Raw genomic sequence first — 12182 nt, forward strand, 5'->3', positions numbered from 1 at the left:
CAATGTGTAACCTTGTCTGTACAGTTAATACTGCAGGATAAGCCGGCGCTGTATTATAGTAAGGAAATGCTGCAATATCTGCTTATCTGCAATAAAATCATAGAACATATTGAAAACACATGATCCCCTCCCAGCATTGCAGTGTTACCAGGGAAATCATGTAGGATTGTATCTATAGACAAGCGTCCAATAAGGAACCTGCATTTATAGTGCATCAGGGCCAGTTGAGTTTTTATTATTTTCTGTTTATTTATTTTGTTGTTTATTTGTTTATTACAACCTTATTTTATGTGGCCATGCTGAGTAAGGCCCTGTTCACACTACGGAATCAGCGCAGAGATTCCGCACAGACACCCCCCCCCCCCCCCCACAGTGTGGGCTCGACGCCGAATCCTGCCTTCTATCAGTTTAAATGGGAGGGCTTGCGCGCCTCCCCGCACCACCCCTTCCATTCAAACTGACAGAAGGCAGGATTCGTCGCTGAGCCGGACGGGGGTGGGGGGGGGGTTCTCTGTGCCAATTCCGTAGTGTGAAAGGGCTCTTACTCCCATTGAGTTGCAGTAACCCAGTACACGAGGTCCGGCACTGTCTGCCTCTGGATCCATTTACTGTGTATGTAGCAAACAGATGATTGCACAAGTGCTGGGTGTAGGACCCCAATGGTCCCAGACCTAACTTATGGGTTCACGTGTAGTATTTTGGGAAGTATTTGGTCCCCATATTGGAGTGTGGAGAGTGGGTTCAAAAAACTGAAAACGTTGCAAAATACTACTCACTGTGTGCGAACCCAGTGCTAATTGAGCTGCATTTCCAGTCCATTATACCACCAATGGGTCCATTACCGTATACTAAACTAAGGGTCCTATTACATGGGGGTGGTTATCAAACTAGTCTGATGTTGCCCTTGTAATAGGCCCAGCAATTGAGCAACAAGCAAGCACAGGCTCATTCATTGTTTTAGCAGGTTAATAAATCCTGGTATATCAACCGCATATCTCCCTATCTAATAGGGATGTAGGGCTGATGAATGGCAGAAGTAAAAAGGGCACATGAAAGATCAGGTGATCATTCGTGTGGCCCTACCGACACAATTATTGAGCGCCGATCTTACTGATCCTGATGAACTGTCTGAAAGGCCCATTAGATCATACTAGAATCCTAATAATGTCATACCCACCAATGTATATGAATTGGGTGTTACCCGCTACCACAGTTGCCATTGTTTGACCCTGCCCTAGCAAAATAAACAGTGAATAGGCTGAATCCTACAGCTGCAGGCAGAACATTTGATTCTTGTTATCTCCAGGGATGGATCAATTGTGACACCGCACTCTTGTTCCTAAACAGAGACGTGGTTGGCCTCTCTTCAGGAGGATGTAGTTAACCAGAAACATGTGTACACCAGTGTTTACTGCAGTCATATGGAAACTACTATATGGCAGAATAAGCTACATATGTAGGAATGTAGGCTCGTGCAGGAATAGCAAAAAAAAAAATTGCAAGGAACTTAACTTTGATGGACGTCACTGAATTAGTGCATCCTCGGGCAGTCCATGAAGTAGGCTAGAGGAAGTAGCCTTCATTACGTCTGGGGTCATTGAATGAGGTTGTGTTGTGACCCACAAGTGGCCACAACCCCACAATTGCAAGAAATCTATCTTGGATTGTTCTTAGCCCCTACTGAGCCACAGTATGACCCCATTTACTTTTCGTTATTGTGATACAGCATTGTGCATGCAGTGCAACATGTCAGTTTTTGGTTGTGTAACCAAAATCACCATGTAGCCCTATGTCCATCTATGGACATTCATTTATCTGTATGTAATACTATAAAATACAGAGGTATAATGTGTAGTTCCTGAGCCCAATGCAAGAGTGCCCACCATGTGCCAAGCAAAATTAATAGTGTTGGTGTCTTATGATGTGAGAATGTTGTCTTTGGTTTCCCTTATGGACCATAACCTGGGTGTGACTTCTTCACACCCTATAGGTGAATGATAGGGTTAATTTGGACATAGTATCTAAAACCACATAAGAACATGATATAATTGTTGGGTAGGCCATAACTCACCGTGTCCCCAATCTTCAGACCTGAGCAGGACTTCAGGCCTGGTGTGACTTCATTGTTGGTGCAGGTGGCATTGAACGAGAGTGACAGCTCTTCTGGGAGATCGCGGACTTCCAGCTCTACTTTGGAGCGAATTTTCTGTACTCGGGAAATAATAGAAATAAAATACATTTCAGTGTTATCATATTTCATATACATTTGTTTAAAAAGTTTAACCCTTTCAACAAAACCCATTAATACAGACCCCTAATAGAAATCTTCGATCTCCACTCCCGGCATGCTGGGTGTCATGCAGGAGTGGGAGTTGTACTGTACATAAGGGGAAGGTTACCACCAGTTGCCAGGTAAGGGGGTTTTCTGACTGATATGTATCGCAGTGAGCCTGCTGACTGTGCCAAGTGGGGATCCAGAGTAAAGACCACTTTGCAGAAGTCAGACTACACAACTGTTCCAGTATGGGCCTCTGAGAGGCACCCCAATCAATCGTTGTTAGAGGTTAGCCTCTCAGATTTGGAGGAAACTCCTGGCCCACATTTATGGTTTCGATTTATGTAGGGTTAAGCCCTATATAGTCAATAAATCTGTTAAAGTGCAGAATTTGTGTCCTAAGGCCGTGTTACATGGCACAACATAAGGGGAAAGTGAGCTCCCACCTGTCAGGTCAGCGCTTGCTTGCCCCTTGGTCGCTGCTCGTTGCCTGTGCTATTACACGCACAGATGGTGAGTAGTGAACAGTGGGAAGGGCTGCCCGCTCTCCTATTACACGGAAAAATGTGCAGCAGACCGTCACAGCCCTGATAGTTGTGTTTCAACAAGTTGAAGGGCCATGATCAGTCAACATTGTGCATGCTGGCTAATCGTGGTCTTTTAACATGACCTATAACATCAAATGATTATCAGCCGGAATGGCTGATAATCGTTTTTTTGTATAAGGGCCTTTCTTGGGATCCCTTAGATCTATTGACTACAGGGAGCTTGACCCTACAATGTTGTCTGTACATCGGAAGCAGGAATGTAGACTTTGCAAAAGTTTCCTCTAAGTCAAACTGCACAACTGTTCCAGTTTGAGCATCTGGGAGGCACCCCACCAGTAGTTAATAGAGGCTAGCCTCTCAGAGGCCCAAAGTGCAGCCTGATTTGGAGGAAACTCCTGGTCCACATTTGTGGTCCCGATTTTTGTAGGGTTAAGCCTGGTGTATTCCATAAATCTGTTAAACAGCAGCATTTGTGTCTTATTTGGGATCCCTGTTTGACATAGTTGGCGCTGTCAACATTGGCCAATAGCCCAACCAATAACCTTTGTGCAGCCCAAATTAGAGGAAATTCCGACATTCCTAATCCCCATTTATGGACCATTATGGACATTTATAGTCTGCAGGATCACAGTGGTCAACAGCACAACCACTAATGTAATTCTTCTGAGAAGTTGTTGCAGAGTCTTACCTCATAGGAATCTACAATGAGCTGGATAACATTGCTGGAATCTCCGGATAATGTGCCTACAGTGGCCCCTGGAATCAGCTCACTATATCTCTAAGAGATAAAAGGTATTAGTATGATGCCTGCAAGGTCAAACAAAGTTACTTAGATACAGAGAGGGTGCGAGGAGTAGGTAGTTAGCAAGGGAACCATTGGAGACCCATTACAGCACTCACCCTATAGAGGTCTTGAACTTCGGTTGTGACCGCAAAAACAAGATTAATGTTTTTCTGTGAGAGTTTCTCCGTCATGAGGCCAATAGATGGGTAATCCTACAAGATGAAGAAGAATATATGACGTTTGAGTATGGGATGGAGTTATCTATGAATGTTTTATGTAGTTTGCATCCATCTTTTCTCCCTTACCAGGATGGTAGATAGTGTGTAATGGTTGTTTGGACCTAAATGACAGTTCCCATCATTGGGTTGGACAATGCCAGCAAGTCTTCCATCCAAAGCTATGTGTGTCCTGGCATCAGTGGTAAATACTAGTAAGTGGGAAGATTCGTTTCTCCAGCCAATTCTTTCCTGTCAATAATAATAATTAAAAAAAAATAGAATAGTGAGTTGGTGTAACCATTCTCTGTCCTCCTGTGCCCTGATGACTGCCCATACTCACATCACACACTGCAGCCTGCATAACCGCATCAAATCCACCCTCAGGGGCATCACGGTTTCGGGATACATTCTGCTTTCCAACCTCCTGGTTAAATCGCTCCACCTCGTCTGTCAGGGCTAGGACGTGTTTATAGCCAAAGGTTGGCAAACAGGTAGTTAAAATGCTGTGCAAAAAATATACAAGGTTCTGGTTAAGGTGGTCATACACTGTTATTAGCTGAATGTTTGGGTGACTGCTTCACCCCATACATGTGAATGCTTGGCTCAACCGAGCATTCAAGTGTTCTGAATGGGGAGAGGGGAGGTAAGCCACTGCTAGATACCTCTGTCTTGATTAAAGAAGTACTCCGGATCAAAAAAAAAAATATTTCAAATCAACTAGAAGACTTGAGATTTTTAAGTAAAAGTAATTTAAAAATCTTTAAAACTTTCTGACACCAGTTGATTTATGAACATGAACGGACGTGTGAATGTGGCCTAATACTGTCATGAATCAGGCAGTATGAAAGTAAAGACAGGTTAAGACTAGCTTGTGGAATGGTATATGTGTGTTGCAGGGAGTTACAGATTTTGCACATGGGCCCAACAACCTCAGGCTACTACTCTATGGACTGGATATGGTAAACTCTTGGACCACAAAGTCAAAATAAATGAAAACAGACTTAGGGCCCTATTACACGGGACTATTATCGTGCGAAAAATCGTTAAATCGTTCGAATTTAAACAATAATTGTTCTGTGTAATTGCAGGCAACAATTGAAAAATCGTTCGTATGTCGTTGATTGTTGATTTAGATCTGGACCTAAAATTATTGTTAATAGTTTGCTAATTGTTCGTTGTATTTCCACACTCGTTTGCTCAAGTTCCGCATTTTTTCACTAAGGCTGGGTTCACACTGCGTTTTTTCAATCCGTTTTTTGAAAAAAAAAAAAAACGGATGAAAAACTAAATTGCAAAAACTGATGCATTTGTGTCCATCCGTTTTGATCTGTTTTTCCATTGACTTTCATTATAAAAAAAACGGATCCGTTTTTTTTGACGGACACAAAAACATTGCTGACACTATTTTTTTTGTCCGTTAAAAAAACGGATCCGTTAAAAGTATGCTAAAAACGCAGTGTGAACCCAGCCTAATCGTTCAGTGTAATTGCACATTGTTCATTGTTTTGCTGAGATCAGAAGGAATAAATGATCATAGTAACGATCGTAACTAACGATTATCGCTCTGTCTAATATGGTGAACGATTTCAGGTTAACGATAAACAATCTCGTTTGCAATCGTTTATCGTTAGTCGTTAATCGTTAAAAATCACTCAGTGTAATAGGACCCTAAAGGGCTTGTCGGCAATCAATCAGTTTCTTTAGCCTTGGCCCCAGATACAGCACCATACAACATACAGTCAGGGATATGATGTAGCACTTCTCATATGCAGCTCTATATTAACTCCGAGATATACCCAATAAAGGACAAATGCTGGACAATAATTAGGAATATATTCACAAAAATATCGCTTTATTAATCATATATAGAGTAAAAACAACTTTTTCTTTAAAAAAAAATAATGCAGGAAGCAAGTACATACATTGGATGGATTGCAGGGCAGAAATACAGTAAAGTGCCTGTACAAACATGTGTATACACATTTACATATATATATATATATATATATATATATACCCTTGATAAAGCTTGTGGGCGAAACGCAGCGTTGGGTGAGTGGTATTGCTGGGCAGCTGCCTTACAGAGGGCATAGGTGGAGTTCTTATTAGTGATTATGTGTTAGATTGCATTGGTGGCCTGAACATAGACTTTTGATTCATTTATACACTTGTATATTACCAGTGGCCTAGTCTTCTTTTTTACCACTTGTACTGGTGTGTCTCCCCCCCCTCTATTTTATATATATATATATATATATATATATATATATATATATTATATATATATATATATATATATACTGTATATACATGTAAATGTGTATACACATGTTTGTACGGGCACTTTACTGTATTTCTGCCCTGCAATCCATCCAATGTATGTACTTGCTTCCTGCATTTTTTTTTTTTAAAGAAAAAGTTGTTTTTACTCTATATATGATTAATAAAGCAATATTTTTGTGAATATATTCCTAATTATTGTCCAGCATTTGTCCTTTATTGGGTATATCTTGGTTTGGTATGCGTATGGACATATAAATACTTAAAGGTCCTATTGTTGGTAGTCTATATTAACTCCGCCATATACATGGTCTTCCAATTGACCCATCTCACATTCACTACATGAACCATTTATAACTGTGCACAATGATGCGTTCTGCCGTACATGCACATAAGTTCTGTATTTACATAAGCTTCGGAGTGTGAGTCACAATGCAGTGGCCGAGATTAGTCGTAATTTAAACAAAGTTATCCCTATTTGGCAGAACTTGTCCTCCGCAGCCAGATAAAATGCAGTCTCTAGGAGAGACAGAAAAACAATGATGTTCGGGTGGTAAAACTAAACAGTGGGATAACATAGTGACCCATAGTAAGAGTCTGCGATAAAGCCTCGGCCCCAATTTGTTAGTAAACTGAATTACAGTAATGCAAACAGAGGCATAACTTTCCTTCACTTATAGTAGTTCACATAGCCAATAGATAGAACCTGTGGCCTTTCTACTGTTGCGAAACTATGTTGTGCATCTTGCCTGGACAGCCAAAGCTTCCTCATCCCCCAAATGACAAATCTTTGTAAAGAAGAAGAATCCACATTATGGTGTTAGATTGCAGAAAACTGTTAACTTGCTTTTCTACAAAGAAACACCTGTGTGGGCCCCTTTACAACTATTATGGCTTCTATCATCTTTTTTTAAGGGGTACTCCAGCGAAAATCTTTTTCTTTCAAATCAACTGCTGTCAGAAAGTTTAAACATTTGTAATTTACTGCTATTTAAAAATCTCACGTTTTCCAGTAGTTATCAGCTGCTGTATGTCCTACAGGAAATAGTGTTTTCTTTTCAGTCTGACACAGTGCTCTCTGCTGACACCTTTGTCAGACACAGGAACTGTTCAGAGCAGCAGCAAATTCCTATAGAAAACCTTTCCTGCTCTGGACAGTTCCTGTCTCGGACAGAGATGGCAGCAGAGAGCACTGTGTCAGACTAAAAAGAAATTACAATTTCCTACAGGACATACAGCAGCTGCTAAGAAGGGGAAGACTTGAGATTTTTAAATAAAAGTAAATTACAAATCTTTATAACTTTCTGACACCAGTTGATTTAAAAGAAAAAGATTTTAGCTGGATAAAACCCTTTAAGGTTCTTCTTGATTAAAGAATAAGTCCTGTGAAACTGAAAAAAGGAGAAAGCCAGGGGATGTGAGAAAGTAATAAAATATTCTGACCTGTCCCCATGCCCCATAGCATTACTCTTGGGTTTCACTGACAGCTGCCGGCTATCTGCAGCTCTTACAGCTGCAACGTCATGTACCTGGGTGATTGATTGCTCGCTCAGCCAATCAGACACTCTGGCAGGACACCTCCCCAGTCACTGACTGGCTGAATGGACAATCTTTCCGCTGGGCTGTGACGTTGCAGCTGGAATAGCCGGGCACATGATGTAAATGGATTCCAGCTGAAAATGACATCTGGCGGCCGCCAGCAGGACCTGGTACTGGAGCTACGGAGGCACAGGGACAGGTGAGTTTACTTTATCATTTTCCCGCACCCCCTGCCTTCCTCCCTTTTTCCATTTCACTGGACTTCTCCTTTAAGTTCAGTTGCTATAGGGGGTGATGTGATTGCAGATCTACCAGGGCCCTGATCTATTTGCACCAAACAGTATGCTGCCCAAATAAGTGAGCTATATGTTGGCTAAATAATATACAGAAAGCTGCCTAAAGAAATCTGCAGTCTGATCCATGGGCACCAGTTTAATAGCTCTGGGGTGTAACAAAGGATCTATGCATCATAGTAAAGAAACAGCTTGTTAGACATATTAACAACGTTCTCAGGATTCTGTTATTTCTTGACGTCTTCGGTGTTTTTATAAACCATTGGATGCACTTTAGATCTACGCGATATTTCACAAATAATTTACCTGGTCAGTCATGGACAACTAAACGCTCCTTGGGCCCAGAGCTCTTAGCAAGTATGCCTATATGGCTTCTAGGTCATCCGTCCTGTGCAGTCACTCTGTTCCCGGCCTACATGTCTTAGGGGATTTTTGGGCATCGTTCCAGCGCATGTCTTAAAATATTTACAGTCTCCCTACTTTTCAGAATCTGAGATTATCTAAAGGAGATTTGCTGGGAGAATGTGTGAACACAAATAAGCAGAAGAGATGGGGGCGGGGGAGGCTGCTGTTCTGCCCTGCCTGCCCTGGCAATAAAAGTCTCAGGACGGCAGCTGGAATGTCCCTTGTAAACACACTTTCTGCACTTTTACAGGTTTCACTGTGATCCTTGGATTAGGTTTCAGTTCTTGGGTGACAAGCGTGGGCTTTTATCTTAGATAGATGTCTGTCACCAGGACATCTGTGGTCTCCAACCTGTGACTTCCGGCATACCCTGCCCTTGCAAGATCTGGAGAACTATAATTCGGCCTTATTTACCGAGCACACTCGTCCAAAACTCAAACTCTTAGCATTTGTTTATGGTGGCTGAAGATGTTGGATGCAGCTATGGAAAACAGGCTGTATCCATATATTCCAGCACTCTAGGGCTGAATCCAACTTCTTAAAGGGGTTATCCAGAGAAAATCTTTTTCTTTCAGATCAACTCGTTTGAGAAGGTTATATAGATTTGTAATTTACTTCTATTAAAAGATCTCAAGTCTTCCCATACTTATCAGCTGCTGTAAGTCCTACAGGAAATGGGGTATTCTTTTCAGTCTGACATAATGCTCTCTGCTGACACCTCTGTCCGAGACGGGAACTGTCCATAGCAGTAGCAAATCCCCAAAGAAAATCTCTCCTGCTCTGGACAGTTCCTGACATGGACAGAGGTGGCAGCAGAGAGTACTCTGTCAGACTGGAAAGAATACATTACTTCCTGCAGGACATAAAGCAGCTGATAAGTAAGGGAAGACTTGAGATTTTTCAATAGAAGTAAATTACAAATCTTTATAACTTTCTCAAACCAGTTGATTTAAAAGAAAAATATTTTTGCTGGATAACCCCTTTAAGCCACAAGAGTTCCGGTTCGGACTAACCTGAGCATGTTCGCTCATGTCTAGTAACGCTCAGCTGTCAAATAATTATACATAACAGAGGAACAACACAATGCAGAGTTTAGTACAATGTAATAGTGAATGCAGTTATCTACTAGAACAGGTATGTTCTACCTATTGCCGACACATTTCCTGCAGTTGGGAAACAAGTCTTTACAGATAACCACAGGAAGCTGTCACAGTGTGGAAACCATACTGAGAGATTGTACAGTCCATGGGGGAGATTTATCAAACATGGTGTAAAGTGAAACTGGCTCAGTTGCTCCCAGCAACCAATCAGATTCCACCTTTCATTTTCCAAAGAGTCTGTGAGGAATGAAAGGTGGAATCTGATTGGTTGCTAGGGGCAACTGAGCCAGTTTCACTTTACACCATGTTTGATAAATCTCTCCCCATGTTCCTATATTAACACACTGCATTTGCTTTCCCTTAAAAGACAGGAGAAAGACTTCTTAATACTCACTCTTTGCATGGGTTGGCAATAACCTCAGGAGGAGAGACGAACATGTAAGGGGACATAGGCTTGTCAACAAAGGCTCCAAAACCAATCCGTAGATTGCTGGTTACTTTTCTCATTCTTTCCGCCAGTTTAGTGCCCAGCGTCTGTATATTCGCCAAGTCATCCTTCATAGAATAAGACAAGTCCATAAGGTAATAGATGTCAACAGGGTAGTCCTCCACCTGCCGCACTTGTACTGTGAAGACCTTAGAGTCATCTGTAAAAAAAATGCATTACAGCTTTTATCACTGGTGATCTGTTTGAAATTGTAAAGGTTTGTTGTTCACTGTTCCATCCACTAAATTTCAGCAGTGTGTGAACATAGCCTTTCTGTGTTATCAATCCACTCTTGGTTTTGGTTGAAAAATACTGACCAAAATACTGAGCAAAAATATTGTGTGTGAACATAGCCTTAGGGTACAAACCCACTTGCCGGATCTGCAGCGAGTCTCCTTGCTGCGTTTTTGCAGCAAGACTCGCTGCAGATCCCAGCCCTATACTTTCATTAGCAGAGAAACTCGCAGCAGGGATGTACAGCCCTGCTGCGATTTTGACTGCAGCCCTCCCGATTAACCCCCTAGCCGCCGGACATTATAAATTACCGGGTCCCCGTTCCTGCTTGCTTCGGGGCTCCCGGTGTCTTCACGGCCCGCCCGGCCAATCAGTGCGCTGCGGCAGGTCAGCGCACTGATTGGCCGGGCAGAACGTGCCGGGAGCCGCCGAAGCAAGCAGAAGCGGGGACCTGGTAATGTATATCCTGGCCTCCCCCCCCCCCCCTGCAGCTCCGATCGCCCCCGGCCGCATGATCGCCCCCCTGCAGCGCACTGATTGGACGGGCGGGCCGTGAAGACACCGGGAGCCCCGAAGCAAGCAGGAACGGGGACCCGGTAATGTATAATGTCCGGCGGCTAGGGGGTTAATGGGGCGGGCTGCAGACAAAATCGCAGCAGGGATGTACATCCCTGCTGCGAGTTTCTCTGCTAATGAAAGTATAGGGCTGGGATCTGCAGCGAGTCACAATATTTTTGGCGGAATGCAGAATCAGCCGGCCCATAAAATGGTGTCTATGGAGCCGGCGGAAAGGCACGCGGCCGTGAGCGCGTACAGGCGACGGAATTCCGTGGAATTTATCCGCGAGTATTTCGTAGTCTGAACCCACCCTCGGGTGCGTTTACACAGAAAGATTATCTGACAGATTATCTGCCAAAGATTTGAAGCCAAAGACAGGAATGGTTTTGAAAAGAGGAGAAATCTCAGGCTTTCCTTTATGACCTGATCTCTGTTTAAAGTCTGTTTCTGGCTTTGGCTTCAAATCTTTGTCAGATAATCTGTCAAATAATCTTTCTGTGTAAATGGACCCTTAGGTAGTTGTTAGATCAGGGAGACACCTGGTACCTCTCATATATCAGTCTGTGATTCTCGAATGTAGAAAGTAAGAAGAGCCAGAGAGGCTTTCCCGAGCTCCTAAAGTGCAGCAAGGTGTAACAACTCCTCACTCCCCCCACCCATACCGGACCCTGCTTGGGACTCCAGGGCTTTCAGGTGTCAATCAAGCAAGGAGGGGGAAGACAGGATGTATTTTAGCTTGCAGCTATTCAGGTGCTTGGAAAAGCATCTTTGAATAAAACCATTTCCATACACTCTGGAAGCACAGCTAGATATATGAGAGGTGTAATGTATCTTTTTGACCCAACATCTACTTAACAGTGTCAGCACTTTGGAACACAAATTACAGCTGACTACCTTTAAATTTCCCTGCAACACCACCACAGGATATACAGTATGTGGCAGCACTACCCTGTTTCCCCGAAAATAAGACATCCTCAGAAAATAATAGTGGATGATTTACAGGATAGCTTAAAATAAGGCATCTCCCGAAAATAAGACCCCCGCCGCCACCATGCTGCTAAGGGCAGGGAGGGAGGTAATTGGTTATGCTGGTTTGTGATGACAATATAATAAATGTTCTTTTTTTTTTTTATTAAACAATAAGTGTGAATTCTTATTTGTGGAAAAATAAGAAATCCCCTGAAAATAAGACAGCGCATCTTTGGGAGCAAAAATTTATATAAGACACTGTCTTATTTTCAGGGAAACATGGTATAAAATTCAATAAGCTATCAGTGTATTGCATGGATGTGCCAGGTCCTCCAAAATAAAAGAATCTTTTTGAAGATAATCTCCACTCTGGTGAGAGGTGAAGAATCCTTGGATTTTCAAGAAATAGGATATTCTAAACCAGACAATCCCTTTAAAATGTCTCCACATATTACTGTATGAAGGTTACACTTATGGCCCTATTCCACAGTA

The 12182-nt window shown here is 42.5% G+C and overlaps 1 protein-coding gene across 1 annotated transcript in view; it reads right to left on the bottom strand.

Annotated features, from left to right (window-relative positions):
- The window catches only part of ITGB3 (integrin subunit beta 3), a 42807-nt gene that overhangs the window by 22269 nt on the left and 8356 nt on the right, over window positions 1-12182 (bottom strand). Inside the window, exons 4-9 of the mRNA XM_069951992.1 lie at window positions 9837-10089; window positions 4166-4328; window positions 3913-4074; window positions 3724-3819; window positions 3512-3601; window positions 2072-2206 (exon numbers count right to left, since the gene is read on the bottom strand). Coding sequence (XP_069808093.1) covers window positions 2072-2206; window positions 3512-3601; window positions 3724-3819; window positions 3913-4074; window positions 4166-4328; window positions 9837-10089 — 899 coding nt within the window. The remainder of the gene's footprint in view (window positions 1-2071; window positions 2207-3511; window positions 3602-3723; window positions 3820-3912; window positions 4075-4165; window positions 4329-9836; window positions 10090-12182) is intronic.

Source organism: Dendropsophus ebraccatus, chromosome 14 (genome assembly GCF_027789765.1).
Source record: "Dendropsophus ebraccatus isolate aDenEbr1 chromosome 14, aDenEbr1.pat, whole genome shotgun sequence".
In the NCBI taxonomy this organism is placed as follows: domain Eukaryota; kingdom Metazoa; phylum Chordata; class Amphibia; order Anura; family Hylidae; genus Dendropsophus; species Dendropsophus ebraccatus.